The 19342-nt window shown below is 50.1% G+C and overlaps 10 protein-coding genes across 10 annotated transcripts; 6 read left to right on the forward strand and 4 right to left on the reverse strand.

The window, feature by feature from the left end:
- Positions 1 to 620: 620 nt before the first annotated feature.
- Positions 621 to 1469, forward strand: VTN77DRAFT_4661 (uncharacterized protein; the record flags this gene model as incomplete). Its single annotated transcript, XM_069420745.1, has 1 exon — positions 621 to 1469. One exon carries the CDS (start codon positions 621 to 623, stop codon positions 1467 to 1469), a length of 849 nt encoding a protein of 282 aa, XP_069277623.1.
- Positions 1470 to 4414: 2945 nt separating this feature from the next.
- Positions 4415 to 4939, reverse strand: VTN77DRAFT_4662 (uncharacterized protein; the record flags this gene model as incomplete). The annotated part of the gene is made up of 4 exons (XM_069420746.1): positions 4415 to 4490; positions 4624 to 4719; positions 4806 to 4827; positions 4906 to 4939. The coding sequence occupies 4 exons, from the start codon at positions 4937 to 4939 to the stop codon at positions 4415 to 4417; spliced, it is 228 nt and encodes a 75-aa protein (XP_069277624.1).
- A 133-nt stretch (positions 4940 to 5072) lies between these two features.
- Positions 5073 to 5436, reverse strand: VTN77DRAFT_4663 (uncharacterized protein; the record flags this gene model as incomplete). Its single annotated transcript, XM_069420747.1, has 2 exons — positions 5073 to 5351; positions 5404 to 5436. 2 exons carry the CDS (start codon positions 5434 to 5436, stop codon positions 5073 to 5075), a joined length of 312 nt encoding a protein of 103 aa, XP_069277625.1.
- Positions 5437 to 6505: 1069 nt separating this feature from the next.
- Positions 6506 to 8284, forward strand: VTN77DRAFT_4664 (uncharacterized protein; the record flags this gene model as incomplete). Its single annotated transcript, XM_069420748.1, has 2 exons — positions 6506 to 6872; positions 6930 to 8284. 2 exons carry the CDS (start codon positions 6506 to 6508, stop codon positions 8282 to 8284), a joined length of 1722 nt encoding a protein of 573 aa, XP_069277626.1.
- A 301-nt stretch (positions 8285 to 8585) lies between these two features.
- On the reverse strand, positions 8586 to 9847 carry VTN77DRAFT_4665 (uncharacterized protein; the record flags this gene model as incomplete). Its single annotated transcript, XM_069420749.1, has 4 exons — positions 8586 to 8920; positions 9005 to 9195; positions 9262 to 9485; positions 9554 to 9847. The coding sequence occupies 4 exons, from the start codon at positions 9845 to 9847 to the stop codon at positions 8586 to 8588; spliced, it is 1044 nt and encodes a 347-aa protein (XP_069277627.1).
- Positions 9848 to 10213: 366 nt separating this feature from the next.
- VTN77DRAFT_4666 (uncharacterized protein) lies at positions 10214 to 11137 on the forward strand (the record flags this gene model as incomplete). The annotated part of the gene is made up of 1 exon (XM_069420750.1): positions 10214 to 11137. One exon carries the CDS (start codon positions 10214 to 10216, stop codon positions 11135 to 11137), a length of 924 nt encoding a protein of 307 aa, XP_069277628.1.
- Positions 11138 to 11658: 521 nt separating this feature from the next.
- VTN77DRAFT_4667 (uncharacterized protein) lies at positions 11659 to 12290 on the forward strand (the record flags this gene model as incomplete). The annotated part of the gene is made up of 2 exons (XM_069420751.1): positions 11659 to 11781; positions 11850 to 12290. 2 exons carry the CDS (start codon positions 11659 to 11661, stop codon positions 12288 to 12290), a joined length of 564 nt encoding a protein of 187 aa, XP_069277629.1.
- Positions 12291 to 12711: 421 nt separating this feature from the next.
- VTN77DRAFT_4668 (uncharacterized protein) lies at positions 12712 to 13458 on the forward strand (the record flags this gene model as incomplete). Its single annotated transcript, XM_069420752.1, has 1 exon — positions 12712 to 13458. The coding sequence occupies one exon, from the start codon at positions 12712 to 12714 to the stop codon at positions 13456 to 13458; it is 747 nt and encodes a 248-aa protein (XP_069277630.1).
- A 1462-nt stretch (positions 13459 to 14920) lies between these two features.
- On the forward strand, positions 14921 to 15370 carry VTN77DRAFT_4669 (uncharacterized protein; the record flags this gene model as incomplete). Its single annotated transcript, XM_069420753.1, has 1 exon — positions 14921 to 15370. The coding sequence occupies one exon, from the start codon at positions 14921 to 14923 to the stop codon at positions 15368 to 15370; it is 450 nt and encodes a 149-aa protein (XP_069277631.1).
- A 2753-nt stretch (positions 15371 to 18123) lies between these two features.
- Positions 18124 to 18718, reverse strand: VTN77DRAFT_4670 (uncharacterized protein; the record flags this gene model as incomplete). Its single annotated transcript, XM_069420755.1, has 3 exons — positions 18124 to 18239; positions 18365 to 18642; positions 18711 to 18718. 3 exons carry the CDS (start codon positions 18716 to 18718, stop codon positions 18124 to 18126), a joined length of 402 nt encoding a protein of 133 aa, XP_069277632.1.
- Positions 18719 to 19342: the final 624 nt, after the last annotated feature.

The raw sequence follows: 19342 nt of genomic DNA on the forward strand, positions 1-19342 counted from the left end.
CGACATCTTTCCCCACGATCCAATAAAAAGGGATGCCGATTGCAAACGGTTCTAATACCTTCTCCGAGATTGCTTCGCTGTTGGTTCCGGGGGGCCGTGGCGCCCGAATCCATGGACCCCGACAAGGAACAAACGCATCGACCAATCAGATTGCGGCAATCCGTATGCCATATGCATACGAGTATCATCAGGCGCTGGCTGGAAGTCAACCTGCCAACAGGAGATGGAAGATAGGCTGGCCTACCACATGGGCTTGCCTGCGAAAGCCGCCCAGTGGGGAATGCCCGGTCAGGACACTATCACTGACGGATTCGATCTATAAACGCCTCTCCTCCTCCTCGTTGACTCCTTTCTCTGCTTTTTAATTCCCACTGCCTCCCCGTCTCATCTGTCCTCTGTTCTCTTTACCTGTGCCGAGCACGGTAGTCATTCCTTTCTCAAGTCACCTATTCACTCCTTTGCGTTGAATTGAGTTATCTCCCAGTTGAGCCTGGGTTGAGAGACGCCGTCCATTCCTTATTGCGCATCAACCAATCTCGATCCTTACTCAATTCGCAATTTCGCAACTCGCAACACTCACTCGATACCAACTTCTACTCTCCTTGATCTCGCCAGTCAAAATGGTTTCGTTCTCCAGCCTCTTTGTCACCGGCCTGATGGCCGCCTCTGCTCTGGCGGCTCCTCTCCGCGCCGATTCCAAATCCCACGAGAAGCGCTCCTCGAGCAAGCGCGGCGCTGCCTACAACGATGCCTCTCTGATCTCGCTGGTGACTGGCACCTCGTGGGCGTACAACTGGGACGACTCTGCCGGAGGTACCATGCCGACGGGCGTCGAGTACGTCCCCATGCTTTGGGGAACCAAGATGTTCAACGGCTGGCAGAGCGCCGTTGAGTCGGCCCTGTCGTCCGGCAGCAGCCACATCCTGGGTTTTAACGAGCCCGACGAGACCGCGCAGGCCAACATGTCTCCTAGCCAGGCGGCCAGCTACTACAAGCAATACATCACGCCCTACGCCGGCCGGGCCCAACTGGGATCGCCCGCCGTGACGAACGGCAACGCGGCGGACATGGGTCTGAACTGGCTGTCCCAGTTCCTCGACGCCTGCGGCGGCAGCTGCGGTGTGGACTTCCTCGCGATCCACTGGTACAACGACGCGAGCCAGGTCGACGACTTCAAGCAGCACATCAACAACGCCATCTCGCTGGGCGCACAGTACGGCATCAGCAAGATCTGGATCACCGAGTTCGGCGCGACGGGCGACGCGAACTCGCAGGTGTCCTTCCTGCAGGAGGTCCTCCCCTGGCTTGACGCCCAGGAGGGGGTTGAGCGCTATGCCTACTTCATGGTGGGCGACGGCACCCTGCTGAGTGGTAACTCCCTCAGCCAGATTGGCGAAGCATACGTGGAGGCCTCGGTCACGGTTTCGGCGTCGGCGTCGGCTTCAGCTTCGGCGTCGGTTTCGGCTTGAATTTCACTCTTGTGACAGAGGACAGATGAGCTTTCTCTTGACTATTTTTCCTTGCCTTTGGACCATCACTGTTGATCTATATATCTCTTGTTATCAAGCGCCCATTCTGGATTTAGCTGATCGTTTTCATTTCCATTGTTTCTGGTTGACTGTTCGATTCAAGATGTATATACATGCAATATAGAGGGCGCAGCATAAATAAAGTATAGCAACAAGCATTCTTCGAGTCCGGCTATCAATTCCTTTGCACTGTCTACAGTGACAGGTAGATCATGATGTACGGGATTTGCCTTTTTCCTTCTCGACTAAGATGAAGGGGCAGTATTTTCCCCGTTCCAAGTACTGGTCGCAGTATAAAAGTCTTAACTTCCTCTCAAAGCTATCCTGCACCCTGTATGTACTCCGTACTCCGTACTCTCTCCTCTCTACCCTGTCTGTCTGTCTGTCTTTGTGCGTCGCCCTTTGGACCGCTGTGTACCGAAACTAGCCGCAAGCCCTCATCTCCGCTAGACGATCAACCTGTCAGGACACAGAACCCAACAGTCCTCTGATATCGATCCTCGTGGGGTAGATTTCATTTTCCATTCCTCCATCTTGTCGCAGCGTGGTCATGCAAACCACGGCACACGACAGCCTGACTAAGCGGAGTTCCCCACCCAATCTCTTGGCAACCGCGTCAAAGCAGCGCCACGCCGTTGGCGTTCCACGGGTAGGAACCTAATTCATTTGATTAACGTTGGCTTCCGGTAAATTGCGCTGTGGATAAAGAAGAAAATGAAAATGAAGGGAAGGGAAGCGAAGGGAAGGGAAGGGAAGGGTGGACGAACGAACGCAGAAGAAAGTGCGGGGGAATACCCGTGGATTTCCGAGGGTTAGTTACTGGAATATTTACTCGAATATTCCTTGAGAGAGCCTATGGGTCAGTCTGGCATGGACTGGAGAGGCACGGTAAGGAATTAATTAATTAAGCCTTATCTATTATTGCTGCCGATCGCTATTATCTGGTAATCTCGGTTAATCGCTCTCTAACCGTCAACCGATCGATAGGGGCGATCGGGCGATCGATCCTTTAGCTCGTCCGTTAGTTTGACGGTCACGCTTAATTAGCTCTTAAATGCTTGATCTTGGCTCTTTGCCTCGCGTCTTGGCGCTCGCTTGCTTCAGCCTTACTCCGGCCCCCGACGAACAACCCATACTAATCTGAGTACACCTCGACTAACTACCTCGAGCTTAGGCTGGTTGTACGGAGTAGTAGTAGTTGCATCTTGAGATCTTCACCAGTTTAAATTAGAATAATTTCAGCCCAATACTGCCAAGAAAGACGTGTGCACCTTTTTTTTTTTTTAATCTCTGCATGATCTGATATAGTCGCACGTACTCCGTACTCCGTATGGGGATATACCCTTGCGGACAACAAAATGCACCATCATTGATTCAATTCGTGTGAGATCGATCGATCGATCGATCGTTCGTTCGTTCCCGGAAGAGAAAATCAATTATTCAATTATTCGCCTTCCAAGTCGCCACCTACTGCTCCGTACCTCATCATAATAATCTTCCTCCCAGTCAGGCTCCAATTCCATAAAGTTGTCCTCCAAATCCTTCAGCTCCTTCTCAGCCTTCTTGCAGGACATTCCAGCTGCCATAAGCTCTTCCAGGCCATTATTGACCACTTGGCATTTAAGGATAGAGATAAGTTATGATGTGGTATGTTCTATGAAGTCCGATATACAAATTAGCCAGACTTACAGAGATACTGTTACTAATTGCTGTTACCTTTGCAAGGGAGGAGATGGATGCAGTTATATCATATTTATCACGCTTAATAATGTCCTTGAGGAAATTCCCATTCCCATAAATTTCAGAATTTTTGTCCCGACTTTAATGAGACGGGAATCCATCCCAAATCCCATCAGGAATCTCCCATCCCGGCGGTCAGCCTACCTGTATATAGACTTTAGCTACTAAGCCCTACTGCCTAAGTAGTAGGCAGAGCATGCAGTCTCAGGCTGAAAAAAAAAAACGCTCTCTAAAATGGAAGGATAATAATGACCACCCTATTACTTGAAATCGACTAGATATTCCTTATAATAACTAGTTTAATCATTCTTCTTTAGTAGATATTAACTATTAATAAAAGACTATCATCAAATAAATATATTAACCCTTCTCGAAAAAAAATATTATAACTATAGTAATAATTCCGTTTGCACGCTCCCTGCCAGTCAGAGCCACTCCCCTCCGTTCCGGTTTGGCGCGCCCGCTTCCATCCGCTCTCTGTCCCGGTCGTCGACCGATATATAAACCACTCCTCAATTCTTTCCCTCGCTCATAACTTCCCATTCCGTGACCACTGCGCCCCTTAGGCGAAGCAGCCGCGCCTCGTTCGCTTGGCAGATGGGCTGAAAATTTGGTCCCGCGCCCATCGCACCTTTCCCCCTCCTCTTTCCCTGCGCCAGCGTCACATTCCCTTCCCCGATGCCTGTCTTGATCCGCCAACTTCCCCCTGCTCATGCTCTACGCTTCCACGCCATTTCCACTGATGGACCGGCTGGACCGAGTCCCCTGTCGCCCTGTGATTTAGCTTTGGGTAGCCATTCCAGAGGCTTTTTTGCCGTATCGACTAGACGATCCGATCGGTTCAAAGTCATCACCGGAACGGAACAACCCAGACGGAGGAGGGGATTGCTTCTGGGAATTACTAGGTCAGCATCAATCCTGAGCGCTATCAGTAGATACGCGCATCGACCGGTTTGATATGAAGATGGGAAGATGGTTTCTCTCTTTCTTGTTTCGACAGTCCTTGTCCCGTCGTCATCAGCAGCGCGCTCGTTCCATCTTGGTAATGTGGAGTAAGTGGGCTGGTTTTCATGGGTGCTGATGGTTCTGCAGGGCCTAGACACGGTAAGAACGACTGGTTGTGCTCCTGCATGCTGAGATGATATTCAAAATCCGACCTTTTCCTGGAAAATGCTGGCAGTCATGCGCAGGGCGTCGCGGTTGATTTGTTGGGCGTGGCAGCTGGATTAATGAAGTCTCTCGTCTGGTCGCACAGTTGATAACCAGGGTAAGTTGCAGCTGTTGGGATGGTGCCAAGGCAGACTTCAAAGGAGGGAATCTTGGAAATGGACGGCGAGAATGAAAGGAGTCTTACCCGATGGCTCCAGCCATGGCAGCCATGGCCTCGACATTAAAGGGCCTTTGCACCTGCTTCGGGCCAGTTGAGCCAGCATCCCAGTCGTAAACCACACTTTGAATTAGACCATGTCGCGTTGCTTCCAGGAGAAATACAACAGAGCTCATACAGAGGCAACTAGAGCCCATAGGGGGGCTTACCAAGACACTAGGCTGGCGTGCCCTAGCAGCAGCAGCTCCCAAGACGATTGCTAGTCGTTACTACCAACTCAAAGCTGGCCATGCTGCTATAGGGACTTACCTACAGAGGATCCAGGCACGAGTATCAGAGGCATGTCAGGGGTGCCAGGCCCCAAAGGAGTAAGTCCACCACCTCGTATTTGAATGTAGGGAGTGGCGGAAGCAGCGAGAGGATCTATATAGGGCCCTAGCTAGGGCTAGGGTGACTTTGCCAACAAGGGCTGAGGATCACCCAGAAGGAAGGCTCTTCGGGGACCCAAGGGCCACCAAAGCCATCCTGCAGTTCTTAGCAGATGCAACTGTTGGATGCCCGCTAGGGGAAGCAGCCCAGGTAGCCAATAGGGCACAGAAGGACGATGAATGGGGACTAGAGGCCCTGGAGAAGGCAGAGCGAGAAGGAGAGGGGTGATAGGGGAGGGTGGCCTGTAGTAGGTAGGCGACACCCATACTGATATAGGCCCCAAGGAGGGCATATAACAGCCCAAAAGCCCCGCGCAATGAGGCGGCCTGGGGCAAGGAAAAGGTTCAGAATGGTCAAAAGATGGGATGAGGGACTGACAGGGGCATATGCCCAAGATTTGGGGTCTATCATAGCTGGAAGGCTCGGTATGGACGTTACACTTGATTATAGTAATAATAATCATTGTGCATGATTAATCATCTCGTATTCCCTGGTGGCCGCACGTGGAGACAGATACCCAAGGATGCATGTCCAGGGGATGTTTCTGGCAAACTGCAACTGTCATTGTCCATGGAGATAGGTTTTCACGTTGGTGGCTCGGTTAGCCCCTTCCCAACAAACCCACGTAACACTCAAAGTAGCCATGGCACAGCTGAAAGATGGCACAAAAAGAGGCCAGGTGCGCGATTTTTCGTATTATTGAAAATCTGACTGGCGACCTCGCCATTCCTGCAGAAGAAAACCCTAGCCTAGGCTAAGTTGGCAGAGGAACAAGCACTTCAAAGATATGCACGGTACAACATTATGGGCGAAAGTCTTGTTAGTTCTCAAATCTAGACCTGAAAAGTTATGATTCTTGCTATTTATTTAAATGAGCCATCAAACGTATGCCAAAATAGGTAATCTATACGTCTAAAGGTAGGAAGTAGAAGGTATTAGGTCGAAAGAAGTAGCAAGAAGTCCCATCTATTTCCATATAGTTCTATTACCAATCAGTCCACTGTACGAGAAAAACTTTTGCTCTTGACGTACATTTGCAGCAACAAGGATGCCGTTAGCCATGCTATGGGAGCGTGCGACTCTCGCAGCTCATTGGAGCGGCTCCTGCGGCTGAAGTAAACAAATTCATCTTCCATATTGTCCTGTTGAAACCTGTTCGTGTTGGCCATGCATACCGAGTCCTCGCTGTCTACCCCCGTCTGACGCCGCACCAGTCGCGAGATGCTGACAGTGAGAGAGATTCAGCCGTCGGATCTCGATTCCAAGCCTGCGTCGAATCGCCTGCCATTCACTCATATTGATGCTATATAATATCACACAGACACTGGTGGCGGGAAGATCATGGTGTTGGAATCGATCCATTACAACATTCTGTTTGTTGATTGCCAAATAGAGTCAGCTTTCCGCTGATAATAGAATATCTCCCAGCTCGAAGATATCTTCCTAGACCATCAACATTTTCGTAATGTCAACCACCAGCATGTCCGTTTCTTGGTCTTTGAACACCCCTGACAATAGATTCCACATCCTGGGGCAACCACCTATGCGCGCATCCTGTGATCGATGCCGCGCACAGAAGCTGCGATGTCTGTATGACAAGAACTCCACCGACACATGTGAACGATGCCGCCGTTCCGGCCGCAGGTGCCAGCGAAGCCCCCCCATGCAGCTGGGACGGCCTAGAAGAGAGAAACAGAAACACAAAGGGGACGGCAGTAAGGAGCCTCCACCGAGAAGTGCCGACAATACAGCAACAGAAGTGCCAGTAAACCAAGAGCAAGAAGAGACGACGGCAAAGAATGCTGATAAGATGCATTGCACCTTGAATCACGAGGGAGTACCGGCAGGTAACACGGATGCCGATTCAGAGGGGATATCATATGCATCCCAGCTGACATCTCCAGGGCGGAGGCCACTAGAAACGGATGGTGGCCAAGAGATGCCATCCACGTCTACGGGAATAAATTCACAAGACTCGTCTCTGCCACCAGTCCTGGAGGATGGCAACGAGACTGCGTTGCCATCTTCGATTTCGACTGAGCTTAATCCGGTTGATGAGATGCACATTGACTTTGGTGATTTGGATTACGTTGGGTGGAGTGTCATTCCTCCACGTTCATCCACCACTGCTGCAGCTCCTCTATCACCTTTGACCTCCTCAAGCAGTCGAGCCACCAATTTAAAGGGAAACCGAACAGCCGCGACACACAGACAAGAATATGAGATGCACGGGACCAATGCTCCATTCTCAGGTATCGACTTAGCTAGTACGCCATCTGGAAACCATGATACCTTCGATGCGCAACAAGGCACCGCGGAAGGAGATTTAAATGAGAAAACAACGCTCATGGACACCGCTGAACAGCTTTCCAAGTTACATCTGGAACTCGTGGAACTGATCAAGCTTGGGAATGCGACTCCACTACGGGCTCCTCCCTTGGAAGGATTCCCTTCTCCTCCGACAGCAGCCTGTGCATATCCCTTTCAACAGGTCTTACAGCTTTCGCAGTGTTTTTTGGATTTCTTGAGATCCTTTCAACCATATCGGTCGGACAGCACCACCACGTATGATTGTCAGGATACCTTCCCATCATCTAACGACAGCATCATCGGCAACAGCACCGATTCCCGAAGCTTCTCATCACTTTTATTTTCCATCAACGTCGCCAACAAGGAAACAAGAAGTCCTCCCATGGTCCCATCTACTCGACCGTCATGCCTCCCCAACACGCAAACCATCTTCCTCGTTATCGCCTGCTATGTCAGTCTACGCCGCATCTACAGCAACGTCGTTGGATATGTGCTCAGTCTGATTGACACTCGTGTTTCTTTACGAAGCGTGGAATTTAACGCTACCCTTCCGGACTTGCAACTTGGCGGCATTCCAATCCATACCAACGGCAGTCTACAGATCCTGATCGCAGTCCAAGTCACGGTCCATATGTTGGACAGTATTGAGAATGCACTCGGACTTCCGAACACGTCGGCACCAGACTACGAACAGACCGTGTCGTATAACACGCCCATGTCAGCACGAGCACATTCGCGACGATTGAACGACAATGACGAACATTTTGACAGACTCAACCCGAACCGGTCGAGGAGCGGGACTGGCATTCTTGGTCGACGGATTTCGTTGAAGTTGTTGGAGATGGCGATCGAACTTGACGATCTGGAGAGTCAGGAACATGGCTTGCCGAGGACTAGAACGCTTAGGGAGGATATTGAGAAGGTGGCGAGGCTGTTAAAGGAGATCTAATGGCTGTATGACCCATGGCGGTATACCAAAATTCTATGACCCTACACACTTGCACCCGTGGACAAGTTGCGGGGCCGGTGAATCTTAATATCATTTCATATATTTCTCGGTTTTCCTTTCACTCCAGAACCACCGAATGAATTAGAAAGTCACCACACCATCCCCATTCATAATAACCCAAAGATCATCCATTATACGAGCAGTTTAACAGGTTGAAACCCAAAATTATTGACTCTGCCATGCAATTCAAACACCTTGAAATCCCGCTTCGGACAGGAAATATAAGCCTCAACCTTCTACCTTATGGGATGGTGTACACAAGCTTTTGCCCAGACACCTTCTTCTCCCTAACCAAATCTAATCCTTCCAGAATACGATCAAACCCCCCCGGCATTACTTTCACCGGGTGAACCTGCAACTTCCCAGCATCCAGCAACCCCTGTACAGTCTGGAACCAGCTTTCCGCCCACTCCTTCGTCTCCGTCGAGACCTCCCGTGCAAAAGGCTGTGGCCAGCCGATCTTCTTGCCTAAGACTTCTAGCTGTAGGACCCAGTCAGCTTTGACTGTCTGGCGGGTGTGTAGTGCTTCCGGATAGGGTTCGAGGGCAGTATAGAATCCGCCTCGTCGTCCGATGCCTTTTTTTTTTTCTCTTCGATTAACTTCTTCTTGTTTATGCAAGAATGGCGATACTCGGGGGCAAGGTTATATATACAACTCACATGAGTGACAGAACGTCAAAGAATCCGGGTTCGAGACACAGTCAAGGACATAGCGGAGTGAGTTTTTGGTATAGATTTTGATATCTGCCGCGCAGTTATCGATATTATAATCAAAAACGTTTTCGGCACCTCGAGATTGGACGAGGTCGAAGTTTCGTGGCGAACAGGTGCCGATAGGGATGTGGCCGAAGCTCTGGGTGTCAATACCTACACAAAAAAAAATTCTTTACAGCTAATAGACAAGCTCTGATACATACTGCCTTAAGATCTGAATGGCCAAAGTCCCCGTGGCAGAACTAGCTCCATGCACCAAAACCGTCGCACGGGGTGCGGGATTCAACGATCGAAAGAGAGCCAAGCCCACGGTGCCAATACCAACTCCTAAAGTGGCAGCATCTTCAAAGGACATGTGGTCTGGAATTTTGAGAGTAGCATGGACTCGGGCTCCGATATACTCGGCGAAGGATCCCTCTGTTAAGTCCTATATCAGTATCAGCACGGATATTGCTCCCACGTTTGTCTGTGAAGCCTGGATAAGGTATATATTACCAACGGATTCTGGCCCGTAACCGCGCCACAAACCCGATCGCCAATTTTGAATCTGCTATTCGATTCCTTCACGCCGAGGGCAACAACCACACCCGCAAAATCAAACCCCGATACGGCACCGGGTGTTGCTCTTTTCCCTGTCATCTTGGCATCGACCGGATTGAGTGCGACGGCGGCGGTCTTAACGAGGATCATGTCGCCTTGAAGGGCTGGGACTGGTGCATTGTTTGAAAGGGTGAGGCTTCCATTGGAGTCTGCTATGATTGCGCGCTGAATGGAGGGGATGGTGGTCATGGTCATCAAGTCAAATTAGCTCTGTTATGGAAAAAAAAAAGGAATGAAACTACTTGGAAAGAAAATTATTTCAGATTCCTCAGAACATGCCATCATCACTCCATGAGAGGGCTAGATAGCCCTCATAAGAATAATCCTAACAACAACATTGAATGTACATACCAAAACGAAATGTAACAGACAAAAAAAAAAAAACGGCTTATGTCTCCGAATGTGTCCGAATCTTCGCTCTGCGTCTCATCTCTCTTTAATGTCGACCAATTCACTATTTATATGCCGTTACACCGCTCCATGCACAAGTATGTAGCATAATATAACATCCTCGTAAAGAGACTCAGTCTTTGAACGCGCAATATACTCTTCGAGATGACCTCCAAATCCCGCCCCCTCTCCATTTACCAACTTTCTGATGGACGATATCTCAGCTACGCGCAATATGGCAATCCCACAGGGCAGCCTGTCTTCTTCTTTCATGGATTTCCCGGGTCTCGTCTTGAGGGTGCTCTGTGGGAGAGCACAGCCATCCAACTCAACGCTCGCCTCATCGTCCCCGATCGCCCCGGTTTCGGATATTCGTCTCTCCATCGCGGAAGGGCCATTCTCAACTGGCCGGCCGACGTCCTCCAACTCGCCGAGCATCTAGGCATTAAGCAATTCCACATCCTGGCCACATCCGGGGGAAGTCCTTATCTCCTCGCCTGTCTCCGAGAAATCGACACATCGCGGATCCGCGGCGCTTGTATCGTGTCAGGCATGTACCCCCTCAATGTCGGCGGAGTAGAAGACATGCTCTTCATGAGTCGCGTGGGCTTGTTTCTTGCCGTGTGGTGCACGCCTATTCTCGCCTTTCTATTAGATTTGATTCTGGGCAGAGCAGCGCGAGCGGCAGATCGCACGCGATTTGAAACAATATTCATGAAAGACGTCGAGCAGAGACCGGAGGTGGATCAGCGGTGTATGCAAGACGAGAATTACAAAGAGCGATTTCTGGCGTGTGTGAGGGAGAGTTTGAAGAATTGCTATGCGTTCGTGTGGGAGGCGAGACTTCTAGGGTCTGACTGGGGGTTTGCCCTGGATGAGATATCTGTACCTGCACCTGCAATTGGCGGTGCTGGTCGCCTGCAGCTGTGGCAGGGGGGCATGGATGTCAATTGTCCCGTCAGCATGGCAGAAAGAGCAGCCGCAAAAATCAAGGCCGCTGAGCTGAACGTGCTGAAGGAGGAGGGGCACCTCAGCTTGCCTGCGAACCATATGTTGCGTATTTTGCATCAGTTGTTGGAGAATCCCTAATTTACGTAGTATGTAACTAACACCAGGGTTGGAGGGGTAATCATAAGCAATCTCAGATTGAGACTCATGTTCATACCGACGGGGGTCGATTTTTACCGCAGGATATATCGGAGATCCATGTACTGTATCAGTCAAATAAATACTACTAAACTAAAAGGGATGCCATGGCATCGGATCTTTTCGCCAGTTGAAGCACTATGGAGGCTGACAGGAGACACATGCAGGACGTGCTAATGCAGGTATGTTTCCTAAATAGGTATCAGCCCGATAACACTCATACAGGAATATCGTTTGGAGGCCGTAATTGCAATTCGTCTTCCTTCAGATTCGGTGAATTTCCCGAATTTATGGACAAACCGACATGCATCATCGGGTGTTTTCGCCCATATTTCCTTTGTCGGATTGGACGACCTCAGAAAGATGTCTACTCTGCAGGTTACCGATGTGAGTGTAGAATTCTGGTGCAGTGCACTCCTCTCTCTGTGAAGATATACTCGTGACTTACACCGGAAAAGCAAAAAATGGCCGCTCCATCAACATCCTCTCTTCGCTCCATGACCGGAAAATGGGTGGTGCACAAAGGACTATCGGACAGCTTTGACGCCCTTTTGGCCCTGCAGGGGGTCGAATGGTGGAAGCGACAGGTAAAAAAAAACCCCCCCCCAACCCAACATACCAAAGAAGTCAGACTGATAATGACAATATATTATAGGTAGTGAATATCGTCACCCTAACAGAACACATCAACCACATCACAGACTCGCCCAACGACGTGCAACGGATAGAAATTGAACAACGAATCAGTGGCGGCTTCAAAGGTGGCAACGAATGTCGCGTCCTGGACGGATCGGAACAACGCTTCGATAATGAAATTTTCGGCACGATCAAGGAATGGAGTACCTGGTCTGATCTCTCCGATGTGGAGGACGAGTGGCTCAAGGATGGCTGGCTTGAGGGAGAGAATGAAAGGGCGGGACCAAAGGGAGAGAAACATATCAAGGTGTTTTCGACGAACGAGAAGTTTGGATGGAATGTTACTGCGATCTGGGGGTTTGTGGGGATCAATGGTCAGCGGTATCATGCGAGGAAGGTGGTTTGTAAGAAAGGCAGTGAGGAGGCGAGGGCGCGGGGGATCTATGGGTGGGTGAAATGATCTACGTGGAGAGTGGGAAGGAATATTCCATGTCCATCGAGAGGAGGATTGGTAAATCGATATCTATCTGCAGCAAGGAGTCAGATATATACATCTTTATGCGTACGACAAATATGCACAGAGTCCGGCACTGAAGTAATGATATAGCTCAATCCCATGATGTCTGTATGGCTTCTCACATTTTCCTGGATTAAGCATGTTCCAAGTCAAATAAAAGCGATTTTCGGTCGCTTTTCCCAATTCGGGCAAGTACTGTACATAGTAGATATAAGTCGCGCATGGAGATACATGTTTTCCTGCATTTTCACTACGCGCATGAAGAAATTATGATGTTTTCCAGATTCTGCACTTAGTACAACCCAGAATGGAAACAAATGCATTAGATCGTCCAGAGCTCCTTCATAGAAAGAATTCTGTCAACATGGCCATTTCTCAGCCTGATTGCAATCGCCCCCTTCCCATCATTCTCTGCCTCCACGGCGGCGGCGCAAACAGCGGCATCTTCACCGTCCAAACAGCCAAATTACGTCGCAAACTCAGTCACCAGTTCCAATTCATCTTCGCCGACGGGCCCGTTCTCTCACGACCCGGTCCGGGGGTTTTACCATTTTTTGAGGGGTGCGGACCATATCGGAGATGGGTACGAGAATCGTATCGAGGGACGGCAGAGGAGAAAATCAAGGCCTTTCAAAGGGACGAAAGAGCGGCGGAGCAGGCGGTAGAAAAAGCGCTCGAGGGTGTGACTGATAAAGTGGTTGGGGTTATGGGCTTTTCGGTAGGAGGTGGTATGTGCACCGGCCTCCTGCAAAAAAGACAGCGCATGCTCGCTGGCGATGATCTGCCAGGAGACGAGAACACAGCAAAGGCATGGAAAGACTTGCAATTCGGAATCCTGTTAATGGGAACGCCACCATCATGGTTTGAATCCGAGATGCTTGATGATCCGGATCCTATACGACTGCCGACCGTTCATGTTCATGGATTGCGTGATCCGTGGCTGGTGCAGAGTCGAATCTTGTTTCATCGGTGTTTTGAGCGAAATGTTGACAAGAGTCCGTTGCTGGAACTGGATGTTGGACATGAGATTCAATACACGGAGAGTGACTACGAGAAGATCGTCTCTGCGATTATGGATGTTGCAAGGAGGGGGGGACCGGGGAATGGGTAGAAGATAAAAGTTACTATTCACCGGGGCAGACCTGACAATCGGGAGTTTCATATTGACTAGAAATCAAGAATTGCCTTTATAGAACTTTCTCAAATGTGTATATTGAGTTTGCGAGTAATAGTAAATATACGGATTTATGTAGCTAGTAAATATTTCTTTTCTCACAATACAACATAACGCCAAGGCAAGAGGATGATTTTTATTGTCCGTGTTATTCCCATGAACAAAATTCGAGTATCTCGAAATAAAACCAGCCAAAGTTGCAACAGATCTTCTGTAAGACAGAGAATGAACTGCTCGGCAGGATGAACGCGCACGTTCTTCTTGTGGTACATTGCCAGTGCATGAATCTGATCATCTCACCGGTCTTGAGCCCACCTACCGGGCACAGATTCCATAATGAGCCTGCAGAAGTGTCCGCTCCATTCCAATGGAATATGCCGACCGAATCAAAGTCAATATGATTCAGCCATCTTGCTTCAAAAATGTTCCGAACTGAGTTCGGAGAGATCTGTGCCAAATAGGGCAAGGCGCTGTGGTGAGATCCCTAAACTTAGCGACGAGTTATACCTTGTATATAGAAGAAAATAAATGTATATGAGAAGCTTACTATATATGGCACTGACTGACTGACTGAAGGAAGCTTCGGTGGCCACACGCTCGTTCTGCCTAGAATTTCTAGTCCTACTGTTATCATCAACGTTTGAAACTCTCTCCATGGCGTCTCGACGAAATGAGCCCATTGCGATCATCGGGAGCGGGTGTCGATTTCCAGGAGAATCAACCTCACCATCGAAATTATGGGATCTTCTCCGGAATCCCCGGGATGTCTTGAGAAAGATCCCGCTCGACAGATTCGACGTAGACGGAGTCTACAATCCAGATGGTTTGTACCATGGCAGCACCAACGTGCGAGAGTCCTACCTGCTGTCGGACGACTATCGACATTTCGACGCCGGGTTTTTCAAAATCAAACCTATCGAGGCTCACGCGGTTGACCCCCAGCAGCGCTTACTGATGGAGACGGTTTACGAGTCACTCGAATCTGCGGGATTGACTATCGAGGGTCTACAAGGCTCCGATACTGCCGTCTATGTGGGCTTGATGTGCGAGGAGTACAGTAATGTTCTGGGACATGATGTCGATTCGATACCAGTATACTTTGCGACGGCTACCGCCCGTAGTATCATGTCGAACAGGATTTCTTACTTTTTTGATTGGCATGGACCTTGCATGACCATTGATACGGCGTGCAGCTCCAGTTTGGTCGCTGTGCATCAGGCAGTTCAGACACTGAGAAACGGTGAATCACGTATTGCGGTGGTAGCAGGCTCTAATCTGATTCTTGGACCTAGTGAGTTCACTCCGACTCTCAGTTTTGTCTCTACTAGGAGATGAATGCTTGTGGTTACGCATTTCTCACCGTGTTATAGAGCCGTACATCTCCGAAAGCAAGCTCAAGATGCTCTCACCCGGGAGTCGATCTCGCATGTGGGATGTCGATGCGGACGGCTACGCCAGAGGAGAAGGCGTGGCGTCGTTGGTTTTGAAAACATTGAGCAAAGCCTTGGAAGACGGAGACGATATTGAATGTTTGATTGTCGAAACCGGTGTGAACCAAGATGGCCACACGAAAGGCATCACGATGCCGAGCAGCACAGCACAGGAACGGCTCATCAAGGAAACGTATGCAAAGGCAGGTCTCGATCCATCGAACAAACTCCACCGATGTCAATATTTTGAAGCCCACGGAACAGGCACGCCGGCTGGTGACCCAGTCGAAGCGGAAGCTATCCGGAATACTTTCTTCAATCCTGAATCTGATACCGACGTCGACGGAACACTATATGTTGGGTCAATCAAGACTGTCGTTGGTAGGATATTCCATCCGATGTTGATTTCAATATCATGAAATACTGAATGCGGTACAGGCCACACCGAGGGCACTGCAGGCATTGCAGCGGTCATGAAAGCTTCCTTAGCAATCCAGCACGGTGTCATCCCACCAAATATGCATTTCAATCAACTTAGTCCAGCCGTTGCTCCCTTCTATGGTCAACTTCAAGTGCCAACATCAGCGATTGAGTGGCCGTCCCTTCCTGACGGTGTGCCTAGAAGGGCTAGTGTAAACAGTTTTGGTGAGTTTAAAATCAACCATATCCATAATGCCGAGAGACTGTATCGCAATCTGAGCCTGATGGCTGACAATTTTAGGCTTCGGTGGTACCAACGCGCATGCCATTCTTGAGGCTTATGAGCCGACCTCAAGACACATTTCCAGTCCGTTGACGAACTCGCGTGTTTTCTTACCCTTTACCTTCTCCGCGGCGTCTGTTAAGTCGCTTTCAGACTACACAAAGAAGCTTGCTGCGTACCTTAGGTCTAATGAGTCCGTCAATCTGGTAGATCTGGCCTATACCCTGAACTACAGGAGATCCAGGTTTCCTTTCAGAAGGCGAATTGTAGCCAAGGATATGCAGACGCTTTGCTTGAAATTGGAGGAAGTCGAAGAAGGTTCTGTGCGGACGGCGTCCTTGTCTAGTGATGCCCGCATTCTCGGTGTTTTCACTGGGCAAGGTGCGCAATGGGCTTCAATGGGAAGAGCACTAATCCTCAACTCGACTTTCGTCCTGCAGAAAGTTCTTAGTCTCGAGCAGGTCTTGAGGGAGTTACCAGAAGATGACCGACCCGAGTGGTCTCTGACGCAAGAGCTGCTTGCTGATGCCTCAAAATCTCGACTCAATGAAGCAGCACTTTCCCAGCCGCTTTGCACGGTCGTCCAAATCATTCTCGTCGATCTTCTCCGCAGTGCTGGGATCCAGTTCTCATCCGTGTGTGGCCACTCCTCTGGGGAAATCGCCGCTGCCTATGCGGCTGGATACCTGTCAGCCGAAGATGCCCTGCGGATCGCATACTACAGAGGATTCCATTCAAAGCTGGCACGCGGCCCAGATGGAGTTCAAGGTGCCATGATCGCCGTCGGCACCACTCTAACCGACGCGCAGGAGATGTGTGATCTCGATGACTTTGTCGGTCGTCTCTCCGTTGCTGCAAGCAATAGCTCAAGCAGCGTGACTATCTCCGGAGACGAGGATGCGATCGAAGAGGCCATAGCCGTCTTTAAGGAGGAGGGCAAGTTTGTTCGAAAGCTCAAGGTCGATACCGCTTATCACTCTCACCATATGATTCCTTGTGCAGAGCCATATATCAAGTCGCTCGAATCATGCAATATCCAGATTAACCCGTCGAGAGGCACTTCCTGCACGTGGGTTTCTAGTGTTAGCGGCAAGAGAGTTGACGATAACGATCTTACCGCTCTAAAAGCGACCTACTGGAGTGAGAACATGGTCAAGCCCGTCTTGTTTTCTGAAGCGCTGAAAGAAGTCGTCACGGACAGCAGCAGCCCCGTCGAAATTGCCTTCGAGGTTGGTCCGCATCCAGCTCTTCGGGGGCCTGCTTTACAAACCATCCAAGACGTGACGAGCAAACAGATCCCCTATGTGGGTGTCCTCGAACGCGAAAAAGATGACGTGGATGCCTTCGCAGGCGCGTTAGGATTCGCCTGGTTGCACTTCAGGGAAGATGTGGTTGATTTCGCAAATCATGAAAAGCTGATGGCAGGCGGTGCGAGTGGCAAGCTTCTCAAAGACCTGCCCACATATGCCTGGGAACATGACCGGATCTACTGGCAAGAGTCGCGATTGTCGAGGGCTGTCAGATTGCGCAGCTCTCCAGTCCATGAACTCTTGGGAACGATTTCTCCGGACGGCACCCAGCATGAGTTCCGCTGGCGCAACATGCTCTCGCCGAAGGAAGTTCCTTGGCTAACTGGTCACCAGCTTCAAGGCCAGACTGTGTTCCCCGCAGCAGGATATTGCTCAATGGCAATCGAGGCTGGAAAGCTCGTAGCTGGCAGCCGCTCCATCCAGTCAATCGACCTCAATGACCTCGTGATTCGCCGGGCAATGGTGTTCAATGACGATGAGTCGTCGGTGGAGACTCTCTTCCAGCTTACAATCAATCAAGAAAGCGAAACGCCAGAGGACGAGGTTCGAGGAAGCTTTCGACTGGACTGCTCTTCGAGTACGGATTCCGACAATTTGATTCCTTACTTTTCTGGTCGATTGGTATTGCGTCTGGGAGAAGCAAACGGTGATCTTTTACCGCCTAGATCATCACCGCTGGTGGACGTGGTGAACGTTGACGTCGATCACTTCTATTCCTCCCTCGCGACTCTAGGATACCATTACTCCGGACCATTTAGAGCGTTGTCAGGGATGCAAAGAACTAGCAACGCAGGCACAGGTTTGATCTTCAAGCCTGCCGTTGATAACATAAGAGCCCTGCTAGTCCACCCGGCCATGTTAGACTGCGCAATTCAAGCCGTGATTCTTGCATATTGTTGGCCTGGTGACAATCGACTGTGGAATATTCATGTGCCGACACAGATCAGTCGAATCAGACTCAATCCGTCCTTGTTGGTCCCTGAGTTGAATCAAGACGTCCTTCTCCCCGTTGATTCCGTGGTTGGTTCAGCGACCGAAGGAATAACTGGCGACGTTGACATCTACACACGGGACGGCTCCCAGACCATAATGCAGATTGAAGGCATCCAAGTCGTGCCGTTTACGCCACCCACACCACAGAGCGACTCGCGGTTGTTCTTCAACATCCGATGGGGTGTTGCGTCTCCGAATGGCGACTTGATGGCAGCCGGTGTTCGGGCATCTCAACGCGACTTCGAGTTGGCAACACTTTACGAGAGAGTATCGTACTTCTATCTGAAAAACTTGGTTAACGAGATCTCGGGAGAAGAACTGGAAGCCTCGGAGTGGCATTTCAAACGACTGATACAATTTGCTCGTCACTACATCACCAAGATCGAGGATGGCACTCAGCCACATACCGACAAAGCCTGGAAGCATGACACCAGAGAGCAGATCTATGGCATGATGGAGAAGTATCCCGGGATTATTGAAATCGCACTCATGAAGGCGGTTGGCGAAAACTTGCCAGCAGCTGTCCGAGGTCAAACGATGATCCTGGAACATATGATGCATGACAACGTGCTTAATGAGTTCTATGTCCGATCTCTTGGCCTCGTTGAGTACACTCAATTCTTGTCCAATGCCGTTCTTCAGATCGCGCATCGGTATCCTCATATGAATATCCTGGAAATTGGTGCTGGCACCGGAGGTGTTACAAAGACAATCATCAAGCAACTGGGAACGGCGTTTGTCTCCTACACATACACTGACATCTCCAGCGGCTTCTTTGAAACTGCCCGGGGAGTGTTCAAGGATTATCAAGACGTCATGATTTACAAGACACTTGATGTTGAGAAGGACCCGGTCTCGCAGGGGTTTAAAGAGCATTCATATGACCTTGTGCTTTGCTCACTCGTATTACATGCAACGCGCAGTCTTGAGAACACGTTAAAAAACGCCCGGCGACTGCTGAAGCCAGGCGGATATCTGGCAATGCTCGAAATCACAAATGTCGTACCTATTCGAATGGGATTCTGTATGGGCGGACTGCCAGGATGGTGGCTCGGTCAAGACGATGGCCGCGTTCTGAATCCCTGTGTGACAGCCGAGGAATGGGGTTCACTTCTGGAGAAGACGGGCTTCTCTGGTATCGAAGCCATAACGCCAGACCTTGACCCGATGCCATGGCCACTTAGCATCATCGTTTCTCAGGCCGTGGATCAACGGATCGACTTTATCCGCAAGCCTCTCGCGGCACCTGCTCCGGAGCCCATCTCGCAGCAGTTGTTGCTCGTCGGAGGCTCCACGTCGCGCACTGAAGGTCTGACAGCTGAGCTTAAACAGCTCCTGCAGCCATACTTCAGCGAAATCACGGAGATCTCCTCGATTGAGCAATT

Source organism: Rasamsonia byssochlamydoides, assembly GCF_041956645.1.
Source record: "Rasamsonia byssochlamydoides strain NRRL 3658 unplaced genomic scaffold VTN77scaffold_32, whole genome shotgun sequence".
Taxonomy (NCBI): domain Eukaryota; kingdom Fungi; phylum Ascomycota; class Eurotiomycetes; order Eurotiales; family Trichocomaceae; genus Rasamsonia; species Rasamsonia byssochlamydoides.